The 11387-nt window shown below is 38.8% G+C and overlaps 1 protein-coding gene across 1 annotated transcript; it reads right to left on the reverse strand.

Annotated features, from left to right (window-relative positions):
* Positions 1-1494: 1494 nt before the first annotated feature.
* gyg2 (glycogenin 2) lies at positions 1495-10834 on the reverse strand. The gene is made up of 9 exons (XM_058622341.1): positions 10648-10834; positions 9340-9478; positions 9019-9193; positions 7872-8034; positions 7002-7128; positions 6192-6462; positions 5490-5609; positions 3371-3481; positions 1495-1729 (listed from the first exon to the last, which is right to left on the reverse strand). Exons 1-9 carry the CDS (start codon positions 10652-10654, stop codon positions 1592-1594), a joined length of 1251 nt encoding a protein of 416 aa, XP_058478324.1. The 5' UTR covers positions 10655-10834; the 3' UTR covers positions 1495-1591.
* Positions 10835-11387: the final 553 nt, after the last annotated feature.

Genomic DNA, 11387 nt, shown 5'->3' on the forward strand with positions numbered 1-11387 from the left:
CAATAACAAATTGTTGGCGAATTGTTGTGATTTGATTTTCATTTCAATTGTAATGGAATAAAATTCCCATATTCACTCACCGACCACTTTATTAGATACAACTCTAAAACCGCTTATTGATGCAAATGTCCAACGCCCAATCATGTGGAAGTGAGTCAGTGCATTTAGACACGTGGACATGGTTGAGACGACGTGCTGGAGTTCAAACTGAGCATCAGAATGAGGACGAGCGGTGATTTTAAGTGACCTTGAACTTGTCAAATCTTGAAGCAGATGAGCTGCAGCCGCAAAAGACCACTCTTGCCACCTTCTTAGGTGTTGTGTTTACCTAATAATTAAGTGGCAAATCGATAAGTTTATGCATAATACACAATATTACGTAACATTTATTGTTATAAATATTTATATTTACCCATTTAAACAATTATCAAAATGACCTTTTTTGTATATAGGTTATTACCCAGCGTAAAGTGACACAACATAAAGTTATCAGTGTTCCCCAAGCTGTTTCATTCATTCATTCATTCATTCATTCATTCATTTTTTTTTCAGTTTAATGACTGAGGTGGTTAGAGGAAGCCAACATCTTATCCCAGATTGATTCTTGATGAATCTGAGTCAAGCAGGAGCCACTCAGGCAGACGCAGCAGTGTGCCAGGTTGTCTTTCAGAGCAATCATCGTGAGGCCTGAGCTCTGCCACCAGCCCGAGCTTCACCTCCTGACATTTCGTTTTGGTATTCAGCGCGCCATCTTTCATCACTGCATCCCAACATTATGAGGGGAATGCCTCTGGAAATCACATGCCCAGTGGATAAAGATCACACAGCACGCTGTCCACTGCAGTCAAACAACTATTAATCTGTGGTCCTGCTTCTCTGATTAGGTTAAAATGATGGGGACGAAGCTCACATAGAAGAGCCACAGTGCCCCCTGGTGGACAAATACTAACACAACCTGGTGGAAGCACTGCTGGGTTCAGTTTTTGTGCTCAGTTTGAAGTTTGACAACATAAATCATAAAACAGCTTTCTGGCAAAAAAGAGCAGTTAACTAGCTGTGGCTCTGTCCAACTGAAGACAAAAGCCATGTCCACAATTAGTTTCAAGCTGATCTTTGAATGGTAGGCTACGTCAGTTTGTGGGTTACAACAAAAGCTTTTTTTTACTCATGTTTAAATTATTACATATTGACTAATCGTGTAAATAATTAAATGGCCCTCAGGCCTTGTATAGTTCTGGACACTGTTTAATTGAAGCTATGATGAAATCTGTGGGGGGGGTTCATGCATTTTTGAGCTGAAAAATAACCTTTTTTTAAGTTTTTGTTTTCAAGATCACAGTTCAGTGTGTTCATGCAGTTTTTTGGACAAGAAAATTACAAATAACGTCAACCGTAGTCTTAAACTGTTAGTAACTTGAATGGTGGAATGGCTGCTCAACCAAAATTCAGCTGGTCAAAGTTCAGTTAAATCACTTTGTGAGTGCATAGGGAGTATTTCTGTAATAATTATTCAGTTTATTTTTTTTAGCATGGGCCTTTTGTAAAAAATAAAAACAATCCTAGTCACAGAGATTTTTGTATGTGTAGGCTTCTACTCCAGGAAGCAGTCCAGCATCATTTGGATGTTTTGGAAGGAGTCTCTGCCCAGGTAGTCAGCCTGTCCAGCCTCCCACAGCCTGCGACGGTCCAGCTGCTCTCTGTCTGGCTGCTGTGTAATGTCTGCTGCACTCTGTCGCCACCAAGTGAGAGAAAAATACATTAAACTTCAGAGATAATTCATCACAAGGAGCATGCCGTTTTTTCAGGCTGGATTTTATTATCTAGTATCAAAGTGGATCAGTGGTAAAGTCGAACAGTTCAAGCTAAAGTAATTTTTAAGATTTGTTTTTGTTGTTTTGTCTGTTGACCTACTTTAGTGGAGGGGGTTGAAGTATGACCTAATAGTCCTGAACAATTCATTTTCATTTAGACAATAAGTTTAAATAATAATAATTCAGATATGGTTCCAACGTTTAAATATGGTTAAGTTAATATGTTAAAATATAAATACATGTTAAAATATTTATTATTTGAAGTTAAAATATGGTTCTTGACGATGTACACGTAAACCAGATCTGTCAATCATCGGTATTCTTTACTGTTATTGGAAGGTCATGACCCAGCAGCCAATCTAATTATCATCCCAGATAGATGGGCGGGGTTTAGCCGTAGGGTCCAGGCATGAGAGCTGTTTTCGGTGAGTGTTGTAGGAGAGCCGTTATCATCCATTAATACATTAATAATGTGGCTGACGACCAGTTATGCTGTGGTTTGGACTACTGCGATTCTATTAGAGGTAAATATATCTGCATGTGTTGTAATATGCTGTGACTAAGTGTTAAAGTTTAAAAAGAACGGGTGTCGGTAACTGCGAATAGCCGTTAGCATTAGCATATTCGTGTTTCACATAGCTGTCGGGACTGTTAGCTTTACATGTGAAAATAGTTGTTAATATAAGCAACTGCTAGTACTTTTTGAAATGCTATATGTATTTATGCTTGGCTAAATTATTCGATTCAGGACAACGGACATTTGTGACCATGACTGAGAAGTGACCGTGAATAAGAGACCACACAGAGAGCCTGCTCTCGTCATAGGTGTAACAGACTGCTGCTGCGCTCTTTTCTCCGGGTGTTGTGCCTGACGTGGTTTCCCCCGACACCATGCCTGCTGCCAGTTGCCAGTTTATTCATCATATAGACTACGTCCAGGATTCGTGAGTACGGATTACTTTTTTTTTTAATTTACAATTTATTACCTAATTATTTACTTCTGTGATATAAAACCAATGTATTATTATTTGTGTACAATTTTTTTAAATACATTCCCAATTGTGGGTTTGTTTTTAAAGTATACTTGTCAAGTATTTCATAAGGTAATTCATATTTGGTAACAGTTGTTTATTGGATGAAAAGGGTCAAAATTCTTTACAAAAGTCATATTGGAGCCATATTTCATATAGATAAATGTTTACTTAAACAAGTTACAAGTTAAAATGGTATTGGAGCCATATTTCATATAGATAAATGTTTACTTAAACAAGTTACAAGTTAAAATGGGTAACAGTGCCAAGTAAAGTTGTAAAAAGGTTTTAAAGTTAAAGAACTTGGGCGCCTTCTCATTGTACTACTACACCAAGCAGATGTTATGGCTACATCGGAAAGGTACAGCGTTACAAACAGTTTAATGTTGTGGATCACTGAGGGATAAGACTTTGCACATAAAGAGTGAGCACATGACATAATAAAGTGTGGATTTAAATACTATAAACACTTTTAAAAGCTGTTGTAATTGTGTTTGTGAAACAGTGAGAAAGGAAAAGTTGACTTACAGCGTCGCTATCTTCCAAATCCTCTGTCCCCAAAGACTTGAGGTCTTCACTCTGTTCACTCTCACTTGATTTTGACTCTTCTAACACAGGTGCGCAATCTGTGTGAGAGAACTAGAGAGAAGAATATGTTACCCAAAGGTCATGTTGCAACACGGGAGATGATGCACACAACTGCCAAAAAAACAACTGATAACCTTAGTCCACTGCAACAATGTTTATTTAAGAACCATTTAAAAGTCCAGAATGTAACATTAAGGAGGGAGGTGTAACAAAGACTGAATTATTTTGCAACATTACTTGGTGAAATTGCATATTGTAATTGCATTGAGTGTGTTGGAGATTGTTAGAGCCATTGTGGGCTCTTGTAAAAACATGGTGTTCCTGTAACCCAGCTCCTCATATAAATTCATTTAAAACAAAAAGACTCATTCTTGGGTAATGGAAAACAACTGATTGTACACTTATGAAACATTAAGTATAATTATTTTCTCTTCAGGTTTGCCATAGTAAAAATTCCTCTTAATTCAAAACACTGGCTCTTTTAAATAAAACTTGTTTTTGTTGAAATTGTTTTCTTCAAAGAAATCTTTTATCTTTTCTATCCTTTCTGGTATGTGAAGGCCGCGGTAGTTCCCTGAGACACTTGGGGCTGAGTGGAGGAATCTTTTAAACTCCAGGGTTGTCTTTGTAAAGGAGACTACTGTAGAGGGCCTTTGGCCCCATATTCCTTAAAACACCCCTTTATTTGATAAATCAGTTGATGTGTCCTCATGGCCATTGTCTGACAGGAGAAAGTGTGCGTGTTTGTGTGTTCAGACTCATTTTACAAGCTTGTGTAAACAGTGCATTAAGCTGAATGAATTAAACAAATGACATAAATGCAATATGAAGCTCAGGAGCCCGTGGCAGATAATAAGCTCTGACTGTCTGCGTTCCTCTTTTCTGCCGGACTCGAATGCAGTCGAGCGGAAAACTCATAAATTAACATTCTCATCTACTGGAACTAACAAGAAGCACTCAACCTGCCTAATAAGCCCCACCATAATAATCACCATGATACACTATAAACACAAGCAGCTATGCTCATGAGGTCTTTCACTGAGTTAATTGGTGGACTGACGAGCAAATGTTTTAATGACTACTTACTTGTCGAAGTTGAGCTTTATATAAATCATGGTCCACACACAGAGCTAAATGTTAACTGTTCCCCATTATTAAATATGCATTTACTTCCAAGTCATTGTATGTAAACTAGATTCATGTTTCAAGAACTTTCAAGAACTAACTCCACTCCAGCAATGAGATTGATTTTTACATTTAATTGATTTACTGTTAGTAAACAAATGTTTACTTTGAAGAAAGTATAGAAGAATTGCTGATTCCTCAACTTTCTTTCTTAAATTAAAGTGGTGCCCCATTGATAATTAAAACAAGGGCAATTGTTGACTCAAATGTATCCTTAACCTCCTACAGTGGCGACTCTCCTGCTTGCAAAAACATAGACAACAAGTCTATGGTAAAATTAGCTTCTGCTTCTCACTTGATTTCAGTAAACATTTTCCTGAGGAGTTAAATCTGCTAGTTCCAGCCCTTCTTCAATAAAACATTTATTTAAATTATTTTCCCATTTAGAGGAAAACAGTGTGATTGACAGCTGGTATCGACCCATAGGAGCCTGGTTGCAGGTGACGTCTATGAAATTCTGGTCGCTAAACCTCAACAGTGCAATTCTGGAGGCTTCAAAACAGGAGTTCACGTTGTTTTAAGTGACATCTTGAGCAGTTGCCCCCTCGGTCAGGACCCACGGATGTGTTGCAAGACATTTCTTTTGGCTCACTAAAATAATTCGCTTAACTTTTCCAAACATCGACTGAAGACTTAAGTATGTTTTCAATAACTCTTAAATGATGAAGCTGTGATTTGATTGTCAAACAAAATAGTAGGTCTTAGAAAAATGGCAGTAAAAATAGCCAGAAATGTTGTATTATACAAATTTGCTCCTCATGATTTACATTGTGAACAAATTGCCACACAAACTTTCAAGCATATGTCTATAAATGCGTACAACAGCCTGACACTGACAATTAATTATAGATATTGATCAATATATCCAGTTTACCTTCTCTCTCTGTCGTTCAGCCAGTGAACGTGGCTCCTCAGCGATTGGGGAAAGTGCAAGCAGTGAGTCTGAAGTGTCCAACTTTTCTGTAAACGGCATCTTGGCTTCTTGTTCTTGACCCTAAAGAGCAAGAGGGTGAGTTGAGTGGTGGGACAAAGCAACAAAGAGCAGGTTTGGGCAGCCATGTCTCATGTTTGTGTCACAGCCAAAACTCTGTGGAAGCTTCTGTGATTAAGGAGCAAACCAAACAAATTGAAGCTGTCCTTTTATGCAGCTATGACTCAACAAGTAATTTGACATATTTTACTGGAAAATACTCCAATCCTTCTGTACCTGTTTGAGTATCTCCAATCATTTTTCTTCCCCATTTTAATCATGCTGTTTTTCAACTAAAAAATTTCAACAGTGGTTGAGCCACTGCCGCCTCCATTATTTGGATCAATGTGTTATTAAGTAACTCAGAGCAACAAAGCAACACAGTTCCCAAACAAGTAAACAACAGACCAACAGCTTCTGTGTCCCTGCAAGCTAAAAACTGATTTTTTTTGGTGCACAATAGCAAGCAGTCTACAGACTTGAGTTTCCAGATGGAAAAGCTCTTTATTTTCCATGACATCTTTGGATCAACCTGAAGCTCATATGTAGATATGAAGAGTGAGTTAGTTATTGTTGCTTTTAGTAAATTGTGAAAAGTGGACCGACCTGAGTTGAGACCTGTTGTGTTCTCTCAGAGTCGTGAGAAGGCTCCTTCGATGGTGCACGTGGTGTTGTGCGTAGCTGTGTTCTCTCTGAGTCGTGAGGAGGCTCCTTCCCTGGTGCAGGTGTTGTTGTGTGCTGTTGTTTGTCGTATTCCCTCCACCACAGAGACACAAACCGTCTCATGGTGTGTGAGTGGCCTGCTTCCCACTGGCTGTGGGAACTCCAGGGTTTCATTGCTCCCAGGAAATGGACAATCTTTGCATTGTGGCCAAAACTGAGGAAATGCATAGACTGCATGTTTGTTTTGTTGTACCATTTAATTTTTGTATGTGAAGTACCACTCATTTCCAGATAGATGCAAGAGAAAGAATGGACTGAGGAAACGATAAAGACTGGTTGGTCTAACAGTATGGGAAACCTGTGTATTAAATGTCACAAGTTTGTACTGACAAACACAAACTCCCTCAGCATCCTTATTTGATGGGACCTATTATCTGACTTTGACACAACCAGCGCTTCCATCCTCACTCCTCCTACACTCTCCTGTTTCAAATCCTACTTCACTGACCACCACCACTTGAACAGTATCAATAACTCGACCTCATTGTCTGTTGAGAGGAGCTCAGCACTAAACCCCGCCATCCCAAAACCTATTCTAACCTGTGGACGAAACTTGACAGTCAAGTGTGTATTTGTCCAGTCATCCTGTCTGTCTGTAGCTTTAATTTTGAATTGCAAAAAACGCTTTTAAACCATGACTGTGTATGTATGTTAGTATGTTGCTGTGGCAACAGGGGGTGCAGACATACTTACTGTTGGAAAGCAGGCAGGTAAGTGTAGATGGAGCTGGCACTGAGGTTGTAGATAAAGGGCAAGTGTTTAGTGATGTCTGTATGTGGCCAGCTGCTGAAGAAAGAGTTCAACAGGCCCTGGTCTCCTCCTGACAGCAACAGATGCAGCAGAGGGAAATAAAACATATTTTTAAAAAGTGCATTTATGTCCCGCAGATGACAAACTGTCCTCATGGGATGTTTCATTTTGGAATCAAGCAGTCAGTGGTAAGAAAAAGTGTGTGTGTTCCAGATTATTTTACTAGAATGTATGAACGTGGCATAAATAAACTGACCTAATCCCACATTGGATTAGACAACCTTTATCAAGAGAAAACTCAATTTTTGGAGCAGGAGAGTGAGCTGTTAAGTTTCCAATTAAAAAAAAGACTATTGTGAGTCTTCGATCAGGTTTCATTCAGTGAACAGTTTTCAAAGGAAAAAACAAAAACCGACTTGGAAAGAATAATGAGCCATGGACAAACACCAGTGATCAGTTTTCTAAATTTTGCACCCCAAAGACTGCCCACAGCCGAGCAGACTGGCTCAGATAACCAGATATAAACATGTAACACCAGTAACTACCGGGACATGCTCTTGTGTGCAGCTGCAGATCTGTCGGCATCAATGTGGACTCATCTTCGTGTGATGACTGAGTCAATCATGTCTTGATATAAATATCTAACTAGTTTGAAACATCATGGTGGCAAGAGGAAACACTCTGTGTGTGTCTCTCTCTCTCAGCTCTGAGTCGAGCATCATGTCTGATCTCTAATCGATCGCTTCAGTTGTTTTTTCTTTTGATCCGTGTTTTTTCTCTTTTCATTAAAGCCTAAAACTTGTCGTGTCCTACCATCAAAGCTGCCGTGCTGCAGGGCGTGATCCAGGAGTCTGGCATGGGTGTGGAGTGATGGTTTGAAGACAAACACACCAGAGTTGAAGCAGTCTGGCCAGCCAGGATCAGGAGCTGCTGTCAGCTCGTCTCTCTCAAACAGCTCATCCACGTTACACAGAACCTGAGAGGAAGCAGCCGATGACAGTTTGAACAGGTTGCAATGTATGCTATAGAAAAAGTAATGGCATCATGAAGGCTTTCATTCGTTAAAGGCCTGACATTTGTGTAATAAGTGATAGGAATTGAAAAAATTGCTGTCAAGACTTTTCTATGAAAAGAATGAAAAAAAATGATTTTTTTTATGAGGTCTTTTTGTGCAGTGTCAAAAATACAATAATCGAAACTCCAGTAGAGCAGTGACATTGAGGACAGTTGAGTCATGTCTAGAACATCATGCATGTGCACAAGTTCATGTGTGTGCGTCAGTGCGTGTACGACCCTGAACTCTCATCTTGATCAGTGTTTTTCGCACTCCCCCTTAAAATACATGTTCCAACCGACATGTTTGCACTGGCCAAACAGACCAAGAAGCTACAGTAACATTACTGTCAAACTCGAATCCAAACAAAAGTCTGCCTTTATTGACTGACAGAGAGATATTAGCCAAGTGCTAGACTCTGTAGGTAATTGCCAGTTAACATGCTGTACAGTGATTTGTGCAATATCTTCATTTAGACTGAGCTTGGTGTGTTTGTTTCTATGTATGATTCCTCTGAATAGTGATTTTAAAAGTGCAGAAACATAATAAAAAAAGAATAATCTCACTTTATGGTAAGCACCTTATGCATCTCTTGATGTGTTTTTGGTCACTAAAGGCTTTTAAACATTGCAGACACTTATTTATATCTTATAGCGGCAATACTTTCAGAATCATACATGTCTGTTGTGTCCTTTCCTTTGTTTTAAAGATTTGCAACTTCTAATTTAACTCAATTGATGACTAAGAAACTATTTTTTGGGGAGAAAACTGTTGGCATGCACTTCATAGAACACTCACCCACTAAAATCCATTACATCTTAAGAATACACTTTGTCTCACCATTAAATGTGCATATTCACATTCAGGCTGTGTTTATAGAGGTAACTGTTTGTTCAATGAACTTACGAGTGTGTCAGCATCCAGAAAGACACACTTGCTATACTGAGTCAGTGTCCAGCAGTGGATCTTAGTGAAGGTGATGCCGAGCTCAGGACGTTCCAGCAGGGCCAGGTGGTAACGGTCCTCACTGTCCATCATGTCCACCACAATAACCTTGTCGAAAACACTCTCAAGGTCAAGCCTGTTTCAAAAGGGGATTCAAACATGTCAGTAAACTGTACAGCGCCTGTTACGAGCTGCATGAGTCATCAGTGACCTATGACCTTCAGAAACATCCTAACCTGATCTGTTCCTGTATGCATCTTGACAAAGTTCTCAGGCACCCACCTTGACTTCTGCGAGACATTTGGAGTCACCATGGCAACGATGCTGCGAGTTGTCCCGTGACGTCGTAAACTCCTGGCCACCACTGTGGCTCCCATGCAGTAGAACTCTGTAGTGGCCAGTGTGACAAAGGCCTCACCTGCTACAGAGAATAATGATGTGACCGGTTGCAGAGACTGAGGCAAGTATTTTATGTCCTTAATTGTCACAAATGACTGAATTTGGTCACGATACCATATCAAAAATGTCTATCACAACAGGGAAAACAAATATAAATAGTACACATGCATTTTAACAGCTGTGAATACAATATAGAAAAAATATGCACGTAAGTTATATACGTAGACATGGTTGAATATAAGAAATGTATTTAGTTACAAAATGACCCTGATATGTCACCAGTCTGAGGAAATGTGTAAATTGAAGTTCTGGCTTCCAACCAGTTCAAATGTTCATTTACAGCCTGCAAATGTGGTTTATGTTTACTTTGTGGGGAAAAAATGGTATAGGTATAGTTCTTTGTAGATCTGTCTTTCAGTAGGTGCAGGATTGGTTCCTCAAAATTCCCGGTAACCTTGAGTCTAGCTTTATATCGTACATACATCGTTTAGCTGCTTTAAATTAGAATTGCAACTAAGGATTATTTCCGTAATCGATGTATCTGTCAATTATTTTCTCGATTAATCATTTGGTCCATAAAATGTCAGAAAACGTTAAGAAACGGTGATCAGTGTTTGTGAAACCTGGAAATGGTGATGTTCTTGAATGTCTTGTTTTGTCCACAAACCAAAATGATTCAGTTTTTAATGATTTCTTTGTTATATGGAGCAAAGAAATTAAGAAAATATTTCTACATTATGCAGTCATTATTATACATTTAAGAACCTGAAGCAATCAGTAATCTTGTTTTAATAATGAAAGAAGCTTCAAACCGATTAATCGATTATCGAAGTAGTTAACTACTTTAAATGAGATCATTATGAATCATGACGTCCTGGAATGTTTGGAGGGATGCAGGCTTCCCCTTGTGGCACTTCAAAATAAAACTTGAGGGCTGTATGTTGGTGAATTAGACACTTCTTTATGCTATTAAAAATGTCGTTAAAATATTCATGATTTTCCACATTTACAAATATCAAAAATAATAAGTAATGGAATTTTCCAGTTATTGTGAAAACTTTTTATCACAGTGCACAGTAAAATTGCACATTATCCCATCCCTCCTTGGTATGGACTGTTACCAAACATTGAACAACTCAGAAAGAGAACTGCAGTGAATGTAAATAAGTAAATGTAAGTAAAGTCACTGACCTGCCATTTCTGACGTCTTAAAACCTCTGCTTTCTCAGAAAGTCTTCCACGTTCAGTCTTTCATGCCTGCTCCAATTACACTTGCAAACAAGCTTCTCAGTCTGTTTTTAAATGGCAAAGGGAAGTGTGTGTGGCGGGGGGTGGATCACTTATCTGTTAGTTCAACGGGTCATTCAACTAGTGTAACAGACACACTGGCCGCCCTGTTGACCCTCTGCTCATGTCCTGCACATACATGCTGAGATGAGTTCACTTTCACTTCCTGCAAAATAGCATCGGTCCACAAACACCATCAACACATTCTTATTTCATGGTCTTCATTAGTGAATGGCCTTAACTGGGTTGTCATGGAGACGGGTCTGTTATGATGTAAATTGTTTTGCACTCAAAGATAGAGGCACGACAAGAGATGGACAAAAAATTCCGGAATAACGCGTTTTACATGTTTTGTATGTCAGAAGAGTAATAAAATCAACACCTACTCAAATCTATGATACCTTAAGAGGGTCCTTGCCTTTTCTGGACTCACAAATTTTGTGTTAAGTGCTAATCTAGTTCTAATGTTACAAAAAGAAAGAGCTTAAGTTTTAATTTGAAACAAAGACTAAAATCATATGAGATTCTCCATAATAAATCACAACCAGACAAGAGCATTTAGTTTGTCTGTGTGCGTCTTTTGTGCTTTTTAATAACATATGGAGAACCAAATGATATCTTCAGCCGTCATTGAAAAAAATAAT

The sequence above is a fragment of the Solea solea genome, chromosome 2 (assembly GCF_958295425.1).
Source record: "Solea solea chromosome 2, fSolSol10.1, whole genome shotgun sequence".
NCBI classification, from domain to species: Eukaryota; Metazoa; Chordata; class Actinopteri; order Pleuronectiformes; family Soleidae; genus Solea; species Solea solea.